The 11,376-nt window shown below is 44.2% G+C and overlaps 1 protein-coding gene across 1 annotated transcript in view; it reads left to right on the forward strand.

The window, feature by feature from the left end:
• WDR27 (WD repeat domain 27) overlaps positions 1 to 11,376 on the forward strand; it is a 137,646-nt gene that overhangs the window by 30,103 nt on the left and 96,167 nt on the right. Inside the window, exons 8-11 of the mRNA XM_007950504.1 lie at positions 847 to 964; positions 9,504 to 9,610; positions 10,426 to 10,493; positions 10,761 to 10,882. Of these exons, the coding sequence (XP_007948695.1) occupies positions 847 to 964; positions 9,504 to 9,610; positions 10,426 to 10,493; positions 10,761 to 10,882 (415 nt within the window). The remainder of the gene's footprint in view (positions 1 to 846; positions 965 to 9,503; positions 9,611 to 10,425; positions 10,494 to 10,760; positions 10,883 to 11,376) is intronic.

Here is an 11,376-nt window from a genome sequence, read left to right on the forward strand (position 1 = left end):
GTACTAGTCGCTTGGACTAATTGTTTCCATGAATCTTTGGTTTTCTTCATTCTTCCTTGCTCTGGATGAGGAGAGACCCACCGTTACATCTAGATGGCTGCTTGCAAGCTTTTAAGATCCCAATTGCTACTCACCAAAGTAGGATGTGAACCAAGGTTTTGTGTAGTATGTTATGCCAATTGAGCTTAATGTCCCCTGCGACTATGGTCCGAGCCTACAAGTCCAATTACTCACTCTTTCTGGGTAGCTGGCTGTGACCAAGATGTGACTACAACCTTCTGTCTTGTCAGCTCTACTATATACCTGGGAATTCTTACAGAACATACCAGTACACTTGTAGAAATAATGTCTGCCAACCCTATACATGGCCTTGAGGCATACTCCCCCCTGCATAGACATATCTAATTGTTCAGCCTGTCCACCCATCTATCCACCCATATATCCATGTTTGCCTTCACTGACAATACAGTACTGTGTGTGCAGATGGTTCATCTTTGTTGTCTCTACCCCCATGCACCTCTCTATGGTTTGCTCTTCCTCAGTGCCACTGTATAGCTGGGAATTTAAAGAAGAATTCTTGACTGTGCTCCTGGTGAACATTTAAACAGCAGTTTAGATTCCCATTGGACAATTTCTACACAGTCTGTCCAGTGGGGTTGGTTACATTCTTCACAATATGTCCACATTCTCATTTGCATTCTGGTTCTTCTGTTTCTACTCGTCTAGTTTCTCTGCCCCTTTTCATCTTTGTTTTAAAGTCATTGTTGACCAAATTGTTTGCCATTTAACTTGACTGATAATCTGAATCCCACTTCTTAGATTCTCAGTAGTTCTGTTCCCTAGGAGAGAGCTGGCTGCCCTCTACAAATGAGCAGGAAAAAGAAGACAGGGTTGAAGTTGCATTTCTTATCCTGCAGCTGGAACACTGTGACCTGTCCCATATTCTGAATCAAGTGTATGAATGGTAAGAGTGACCAACTTGGCCTTCCTCTTCAATTCCTTAGATGAATATTAGAGTTAAATTTGAGCAAGTATTTTTGTCTGTTTAATTAATGCTAACCCTAAGTGTTCTTAGGCTTGCAAATTTTAAGCCTCAAAGTTGGTAAACTTTTTCACAAGCATATTTAAGCCCTTCTAACACAGGTAAAGGGAGATCCCCCAGGCAGGAAGTGGGAAGCCAGGGTAAATGTCTGGATACAGGTAAGGGGAGAGCCCCCAGACAGGAAGCAAGAAGCCAGGGCCAATGGCCATATACAGGTAAGGGGAGAGCCCCCGTGCAAGAAGGGGGAAGCCAGGGCTGATGGCCGTATACAGGTATCTGGCCAACAGCCAGATATAGGTAAGGGGAAGGCCAGGTAGTGAGCATAGTGGTTTGGAACGCTAAGGGAGAAGAACGTGTCTGTCAGTTTGTCATACTGTGGTGGCTTGCATGTTGCTGTGAGGCTGGAGGCTGTGCCACCAGTGTTTCAAATGCCAGCAGGGTTCCCTGCGGTGGATGAGTTTTCAGTGGAGCTTCCAGACAGACAAGCTTAGGAGAAGGAAGAGGCCATCTACTTCTTAAAGAATTAGCCAGGGAAAACCTTATGAATAGCAGAGAAACACTGTCTGATATATTTATGAATAGCCCTGAAACGTTGTCCAATACAGCACCAGAAAATTAGCCCCTCAGGTCAGAAGGCACTCAAAATATGACTGGGAAAGAGCTGCCTCATCACAGTAGAACCAACTTTAATGATACGGATAAAGTTGAGCTTTCAGGACCTCCGTTTGCTGACATGGCACAACTCAAAATGAGAAGAAACAGCTGCAAACATCCATTAATACTCAGAATATGGAATGTATGAAGCATGACGCTAGGAATATTGGAAGTTATCAAAAATGAAATGGAATGCATACAGATTGATATCCTAAGCGTTAGTGAGGTAAAATGGATCAGTTTTGGCCATTTTGAATCAGACAACCATATGACCTACTATGCTGGGCATGACAAATTGAAGAGGAATGGCATGGCATACATCATCACAAAGAATGTTTCAAGATCTATCCTGAAGTACAGTGCTGTCAGTGATAGGATAATATCTGTACCGCTACAAGGAAGACGAGGTAATACACCTATTATTCAAATTTACGTACCAACCACCAAAGCAAAGATGAGGAAATTGAAGATTTTTATGAACTTCTGCAGTCTGAAATTGACCAAACATGCAATCAATACGTGTTAATCATCAGTGGTGATTGGAATGCAAAAGTTGGAAACAAAGAAATCCCTAGTAGTTGGAAAATTTGGCCTTGGTGACAGAAATAAAGCAGGAGATAGCATGATAGAATTTTGCAAGACCAACGACTTATTCATTGCAAATACCTTTTTTTTCAACAACACAAATGGTAGCTATACACATAGACTTCACCAGATGGGGTACACAGAAATCCAATTGACTACATTTGTGGCAAGAGGCGATGGAAAAGCTCAATATCTTCAGCCAAAACAAGGCCAGGAGTTGATTGCGTAGTAGACTGTCAGCTGCTCATAAGCAAGTTCAAGTTGAAGACAATTACAACAAGTCCACGAGAGCCAAAATATGACCTTGAATATAGCCCTCCTGAATTTAGAGACCATCTAAAGAGTAGATTTGCTTCATTGAACACCAGTGACTGAAAACCAGAAGAATTGTGGGATGACATCAAGAACATCATAAATAAAGAAAGCAAGAGGTCATTAAAAAGATGAGAAAAGAAGAGAAGACCAAAATGGATGACAGAAGAGACTCTGAAACTTGCCCTTGAGCGGAGAGTAGCTAAAACAAATGGAAGAAATGACAAGCTAAAAGAACTGAACAGAAGATTTCAGAGACCAGCTCAGGAAGACAAAATCAATTATTATAATGAAATGTACAAAGACCTGGAGTTAGAAAACGCAAAGGGATTGGCATTTCTCAAGCTGAAAAAACTGAAGAAAAAAATTCAAACCTCGAGTTGCAATAGTGAAAGATTCTATGGGCAAAATACTGAGTGATGCAGGAAACATCAAAGGAAGATGAAAGGAATACATAGTGTCACTATACCAAAAAGAATTGATCGATGTTCATCCATTGTAGGAGGTGGCATATGATCAAAAACCAATTGTATCAAAGAAAGAAGTTGAAGCTGTACTGAAGGAATTGGTGAAGAACAAGTCTCCAGGAATTGATGGAATACCCATTGAGATGTTTCAATACAAAGATGCCCCGCTGGAGGCACTCACTCAGCTATGCCAAGAGATTTGAAAGACAGGTACCTGGCCAACTGACTGGAAGAGATCCATATTTGTACCCATTCCAAAGAAAGGTGATCCTACAGAATGTGGAAATTATTGAACAGTATCATTAATTTTGCATGCAAGTAAAATCTTACTGAAGATAATTCCAAAATGGTTGCAGCAGTGTATTGACAGAGAACTTCAGGAAATGCAAGCTGAATTCAGAAGAGGATGTGGAACATGGGATATCATTGGTGCTATCAGATGGATCTTGGCTCAAAGCAAAGAATACCAGAAAGATAATCACTTGTGCTTTATTGACTATGCAAAAGCATTGATTGTGTGGATCATAACAAACTATGGATAACATTGAGAAGAATGGGAATTCCAGAGCACTTAATTGTACTCATGAGGAATCTGTACATAGACCAGGAGACTGTCATTCAAACAGAACAAGGGGACACTGCATGGTTTAAAATCAAGAAGGGAGGGCGTCAAGGTTGTATCCTTTCTATATACTTATTCAATCTGTACATTGGGCAAATAGTCCAAGAAGCTGAACTATATGAAGAAGAATGTGGCATCAGGATTGGAGGAAGATTCATTAACAATCTGCGATACACTGACGACACAACTTTGCTTGCTGGAACTCAGGATGACTTGAAGCACTTACTGATGAAGGTTGAAGACTACAGTCTGCAGTATGGATTACACCTCAATATAAAGAAAATAAAAATCCTCACACTGGACCCATAAGCAGCATCACGATAAAGATAGAAAAGATTGAAGTTGTCAAAGACTTCATATTACTTGGTTCTACAATCAACACCAATGAAAGCAGCAGTCAGGGTGTCAGACAATGTATAGCAGTGGGCAAATCTGCTGCAAAAGACCTTTTACAAGTGCTGAAGAGCAAAGATAGCTCCTTGAAGACTAAGGTGTGCCTGGCACAAGCCATGGTTTTTTCAGCTGCTTCATATGCATGTGAGATCTGAACAATGAATAAAAAAGACCAAAGAAGAGTTGATGCTTTTGAGTTGTGTTGGTGTAGAATACTGAAAGTACCATGGACTGCTAAAAGGACTAACAAATCTGCCCTGGAAGAAGTGCAGCTGGAATGCTCCTTGGAAGCGAGAATGGCCAGACTTTGTCTCACTACTTTGGTCGTGTTGTAAGAAGGGACTATTGCCTGGAAAAGGATGTCATGCTTAATAAAGTGGAGGGTCAGTGAAAAAGGGGAAGGCCCTCAACGAGATGAATTGACACAATGGCTACAACTATGGGCTCAGGTACAGCAAGGATCATGGGGCTGGCACAGGACTGGGCAGTGTTTCATTCTGCTGTATGTAGGGTCGCTGTGAGTCGGCGATGACTTGACCACACCTAACAACATCACCACAGAATACATCCACCACCCATTTGCCAGTTTGTCATACTATTGTGGCTAGTGTGTTGCTGTGATGCTGGAAGCTATGCCTCAGGCATCAGATAGCAGCACGTTCCCTCGTGGTGGACAGGCGTCAGTGGCACTTCAGTCTAAGGCAGACTCAGAAGAAGGACCTGGTGCTTTATGTCCCAACGAGTTGGCTAGTGAGAACCTGACTAACAGTGGGGTGTTGTCAGATCCAGTGCCAGAGATGGGCCCTCAGGTGGGAAGGTAATCAGAACATGATAATAAAGAGATGCCTCTTCTGAGTGGAGTCAACCTCAATGACATGGGTGGAGTGAAGCTTTCAGGGACTTCATTTGCTGATGTAGCATGACTAAGAATGAAACAGCTGAAAGTATCCATTAGTTATCAGAACATGGAATTTATGAAGTATGAACCAAGGAAAATTGGAAGTCATCAAAAATGAAATGGAATGCTTAAAGATCAATATGCTAGGCATTACTGAGCACACAATCATATGTATGGTCTAGTATGCTGAGAATGACAAATTGAAGAGGAATGGTGTCACATTCCTTGTCAAAAAGAACATTCAAGATAAACCCTGAAGTCCAGTGTTGTTCCTGATAGGATAACATCCATATGCCTATAAGGAAGGCCAGATAATACAACTCTTACTCAAATTTACATACTAAGCACTAATGTGTAACTCTTTACCAACTCCTGCAGTCTGCAATTGATCAATCATGCAATGAAGATGCATTGATAATTCCTGGTGGTTGGAATGTGAAGGTTGGAAACAAAAAGGAAGCATCAGTAGTTGGAAAATACTTCCTTGATGTTGGAAATGATGCTGGAGATGGAATGATAGAATTACTTCCAATGAATAAGTAACAACTTATTCATTGGAAGTACCTTTTTTCAACAACATAAATGATGACTATACACATGGATCTTGCTGGATAGAATACACAGGAATGAAATTGACTCCATCTGTGGAACGAGGTGATGGAGAAGCTCAATATCCTCAGTTAGAATAAGGTGTGTGTGTGTGTGGGGGGCGCAACTATCCCATCAATTGCTCATATGCAAGTTCAAGTTGAAGCTGAAGAAAATTAAAACAAGTCCATGAGAGCTAAAATAAGACTTGATTATATCCCGCCTGAATTTAGAGACCAGGTGAAGAATAGATTTGATGCATTGAATACCAGGGACTGAAGACTGGATGAATTGTGGGATAACATCAAGGACATCATATGTGAAGAAAGCAAATGGTTATTAAAAAGCCAAAGACAGGAAGAAAGAAAAAGACCAAAATATATGTCAGAAGAGGCTCTGAAACTTGCCCTTTAACACAGAGTAACTAGAGCTAATGATAGAAATAATGAAATAAAAGAATTGAACAGAAGATTTCAAAGGGCAGCTCGAGAAGACAGTGAATATAATGAAATACGCAAACACTTAGAGTTAGCAGACCAAAAGGAAAGAGGGACATGCAGGCATTTCTTAAGCTGAAAGAACTGAAGAAAAAAATTGTGCCTTGAGTTGCAATCAATATTGAGGGATTCTATGGGAAAACTACTGAATGATACAGGATGCATCAAAAAGAAGATGGAAGGGAATACACAGAGTCACTGTACCAAAAGAAATTGATGTTCATCCATTTCAGGAGGTAGCATATGATCAAGAACTAATTGAAAGTATTGAAGGAAGAAGTTCCAGCTGCACTGAAGGAACTGGCAAAAAGCAAGGCTCCAGGGGTTGACAGAATTCCCATTGAGATGTTTCAGCACATGGATCCAAAACTGGAAGTGCTCAGGTGTCTGTGCCAAGAAATTTGGAACATGGCTATCTGGCCACCCAACTGGAAGAGATCCTTATTTATGCATATTCCAAAGAAAGGTGACCCAACAGAATGTGTAAATCATTGAACAATATCATTATTATCACAGACAAGCAAAATTTTGCTGAAAATAATTAAAAAATGACTGGAGACGTTCATCAGCAAGGAACTTCCAGAAGTTGAAGCTGCATTCCGAAGACAACATGGAGCGAGGGATATCATTGCTGGTGTCAGATGGCTCTTGGCTGAAACTAAAGAATACCAGAAAGATGTTCACTTTTTTTTTTTTTTTTGGAGTATTCACAGGCATTCGATTGTGTGGGTCCTAAAAATTTATGTATAACATGAAGAATGGGAATTCCAGAATGCTTAATTTGCTCGTGCAGAACCTGTACATAGACCAAGAGGCAGTCCTTTAACAGGACAAGGGGATACTGCATGTTTTAAAATCAGGAAAGATGTGCATCAGAGTTGTATAGTTTCACAATGCTTACTCAATGCTTTTGCTGAACAAATAGTCCGAGTAGCTGGACTGTATGAAGAAGAACATAGCATCAGGATTGGAGGAAGATTCATCAGCACCTGTGATATGCAGATGACAGCCTTGCTTGCTGAAATGGAAGATGACTTGAAACACTCCCTGGTGAAGATCAAAGACTACAGCATTCAGTATGGATTACACCTCAACATAAAGGAAACAAAAACCCTCACAACTGGACCAATAAGCAACATCATGATAAACAGGGAAAATACTGAAGTTGGCAAGGATTTCATTTTACGTGGATCCATAATCAACACCCATGGAAGTAGCAGTTAGGAAATCAAATGACATGTTGGATTGGGCCTATCTGCTGCAAAGGACGTCTTTAAATTGTTAAAAAGCAAAGATGTCAGTTTGAAGACCAAGGTGCACTTGACCCAAGCTACAGTATTTTCATATGCAAGATTCATATGATGCATTGCTTCATATGTGAAAGCTGGACAAATGAATAAGGAAGACTGAAGAATTGACACATTTGAAGTGTGGTGTTGGTGAAAAATACGGAATATACCATAATCTGCCAGAAAAATGAGCAGATGGGTCTTGGAAGAAGTACAACTGGAATATTCCTTAGAAGTGAGGGTGGCAAGACTTTGTCTTTCTTAGTGTGGCCATGTTATTAAAGACGGGTCCCTGGAGAAGGACATCATGCCTGGTCAAGGAGAGGGTCGGTGAAAAGGAGGAAGGCCCTCGGTGGGATGGAGCAGCAGGTGGCTGCCGCAGGGCTCCCGTAGCAGTGATGGAGAGTGTGGCGCAGGGCAGTGTCTCGTTGATAATTCATGAGATTGCTCGCAGTCCGACCAGCTGGACAGCACCTAACAACACCACAGTGGAGTAAGTTATTTTCAATGTTGCTCACCAAAATCTAAGCAGATGTTTACCTCTGTAATGGGACATTTCCTTTAGAGAAGGGAACAGTCATACATCTTTCCAATTTCCTTTTTGTCTCCATCTGTGACACGTATCACACATTTAAGATTAACTCCACGTGAATTTATTAATCCGTGTGCGTGATAGAAATATTACAGCTATTTTGCAACATAAGGAAGTCACTGTTGAACTGTGAATAAAAGACTGTATTAACAGGCTTACTCTAAAACATTCACCTCTGACCGTGGATTTCTCTATGTGCTGGCCTAAGAGCTGTGGGCCTTATCAGTGCATTTAAGCCAGGGTTCCATGACCTAGTTATAGTTCTACACACCGTGTGTTTGGCTCACATGTGGGATGTTGTTTGGAGGATGCAGAGGACGAGCCCAGAGGGAGGTGTCTGGAGCTGTTGCCTTCCTCGGTGGAAGGTGCTGGAAGTTTGGGTGGGTGCATGGGGCTAGGGGTGAGGAGAGGGAAGGACCTGGGTGAAGACTACACTTGAGGCCCTGCTGAGTTAGGAAGCTTACGTCTCTTGTCGCACGACAGAAGTTTGTCTGTTAATTGGTTTATCTTATTTGTGAACTGAAAAAGAGGAGAAAACACAGGCCGGTATTTAAATTCTTACTAACTCATAGTTGTGCATTGTTGTTGTTGTTGTTGTTATGTGCCGTCGAGTCGGCCCTGACTCCTAGCGACCCCTCCTTGGGTTTCCGAGGCAGTATCACTACGGAAGTAGGATTGCCAACCTTCCTTCCGAGGAGTGGCAGGTGGGTTTGAACCGCCAGCCCTCTGGTTAACAGTCAAGTGCTTTAGCCACTATGCTACCAGAGCGCCTAGTTGTGCATTAGGGTTTTGTAATTTTTATTTTTCTTCCTGAAGGGTGACTAGGGGCGTTAGTCTTGGGGGTTTCACCCATCTCTGTCAGAGAAGTTCTTCTGCTCCTTGGAGTCATGTCTTCATCTGGCAGTTCTGTCTCAGGGCTTGGTGGCGGTCACACTGGAGTCTGGCGGCGTGTAGAGGGCCTCTGCAGTGAAGTTGTCCTCGGCCTCGTTTATAACCCAGGAAGGAAAGCCGTGAAGGTCAGAGACGGCTGTCTCCGCCCTGCCTTGTGGCATGTCCACGAGCATCACACTGCACCTGTGCTCCTAGGGTTTCCCGGGCCGACTTTGGGGAAGTCGGTTGCCAGGCCTTTCTGGGTGGGGCCTCTGAGTGGCCTTGGGCCTCCCCTTTCAGTCAGAGCTGAGAGTTCGTGCTGGCACCACTCAGTGTCGCCAGCGGTGCTTCTTGTCTGCTGACTCAGGCGCCCTTGTGTGTCAGAATGGAACTTCTCCATGGCATTTCCTGGCTGCCATGGTAACAGAAGCAAGTCACCACCCGTTTCCCACTGGGTGGACTTGAACCCCCAACCTTTAGGTTAGCAGTTTAGTGCAGCCCCCAAATATCTCAGTATGGGCCTTGTCAGGGTGTGATTATCACTCACGGGCCTGGTCACGTGCAGAAGCAAATGGAGCTGCCCTGGAGGTGCCCACGGTGCCCACTGCATGTGTGGTCTGAGCCGTGGTGCCAAGCTGGAGACTGGCACTGGACCTGCAGGGCCATCAGCACCTTTCCCTTTTTCTCTTAAAAGCAGCCGTCCTTCTGTGAACACCGCTTGTCTGTGGATCGGAAGCTCGGCCGGGTTATTCATCCTCAACTTGGCAAACTTTGAACTGGAAGCTGTTTTGCTTTACAAAGGTGAGAGCAGAGTTCAAATCCTCCTTGCAGTCAATTTGTGTTATTTTGCTTTCTCTGCCTGGTACCTAGGGTGGCAAAGGTCTTGGCATAAAAGCCTGTTTGTCGGACTGAGGGTAAGCCATGTGTCGTCATGGGAGGTGGGGGGGATGGTGATTCAAGGAGGTCAGAGCTGGGGGTGCCGGAATCCACAGGACACATTCCTGTTCACTCTTAGAGCCTCTGTGGGGCTCTCAGCACAGCTGACCACACCCCTGAAATGGGCCCTCTGCTGTCCTTCACTGTACAACCCCCTCTGCCCGGTTCTCACTCTCCTCACCCCACCTCGGACCAACCTGCTCCTCGGTCCCTCACCTCACTTCAACCAACCTACCTCATTCCCCCTCAGACCTGCCTGCCTCACTCCTGTGTCTCTTCATCTCTCCCCCACCCCCAAAACTGCCAGCCTCACTCCTGGATCCCCTCACCTCACTTTAGACTGGTCTGCTGCATCCCTTCATAGACCCTCTGACCTGCCCGCCTTGCTCCTGGGTCCCCTACACCCTGCCCCCCGCCATACACACACACACACACACACACACACACACACACGTCTGTGTCCGTTTGCCCCCAACCCCTGACCTGCCTGCCTCATTCCTGGTCCCCCCCTCAGTTGCGCCTTCCTCACTGCTGGCTCCCCTCATTCCCCTTGTCGTAGCCACATGCCAGGGCCTGGTGCCGTGTAGCACTCGCACGGTGAACGGCAATGGGTCATTAGGCACTTTGTTCCCTTTCCTTGTCTCTTTAACGTTGTTCATTTCTCTCTTCTGGAAATGAAGACGTGACGGGCCTCAGTGTTAAAGTGGCCGGCTCGTGTGCTATAACGAGCAAACCCGCAAGGCAGAAGGTTAGTGATGCACTGCCTGCTGTGTGTAATCTCTGTAAGAAGCATTTACTGTAATTGGTACATCCTTCAGTGTGATGGTACAGTGATTGGCTTGCTAAGTGAGATGCCGTAACGGTTACAATGGCCAGGCCAGTAGTGTGGCTGTGACTAAGTGAAGCTGGTGTAATCATCAAAGTTGCATCGACGGTTAGAGTGATGTGTGCACACCCCTCCTTTCTTCTTTACGCAGTGCTGTTACTCATCACCGCTCTGCTCGGACCCTTATAGGTGCTTTGCTTGCTCGCGGCCATGTTTGGAAATAAGATAGCCGTGTTGGAGGTCAACCTTGCCGCATTTGTGAGGTCTCAGCTGAGCCCTGCTGTGCAGAAGAACCTTTCTGTGTTGGCGAGGTAGGAGGTCTTTTTAAGTGGGATTGTGTGTGTATGTGAGTGTGTGTAAGAGTGAGTGTGTAAGATAGCTGTTGAGTCTCTCTGAAGCCCATGACGGACAGGCACTAGGTCCTGTAGCAACTGGAAGAGCAGCAGTGGGAGGGGAATACTTCATACGGACAGGAACAAAGGACATGGCCCCTAGCTAGACACCAGGCCAGTGTCTATGCATGGGCACCTGTGAGGAAGAACATGGACGGCATCGATTATGGATCCAAGCAAAATGAAATCCTTGACCAATTCAATCTTTTGTCCATTTATCATGATGTTGCTTATTGGACCCACTCTGAGAATTTTTGTTTTCTTTATGTTGAGGTGTAATCCTTAGTGAAGATGGAGTAATTGAGTCTTTGATCTTTGTCACTAAGTGCTTCAAGTCATCTTCACTTTCAGCAAGCAAGGTTGTGTCATCTGCATATCTCCAGGTTGTTAATGAGTCTTCCTCCAATCCTGAT

This window comes from Orycteropus afer, unplaced genomic scaffold, assembly GCF_000298275.1.
Source record: "Orycteropus afer afer isolate SDZICR_OR568_19922 unplaced genomic scaffold, OryAfe1.0 scaffold00273, whole genome shotgun sequence".
NCBI lineage: Eukaryota > Metazoa > Chordata > Mammalia > Tubulidentata > Orycteropodidae > Orycteropus > Orycteropus afer.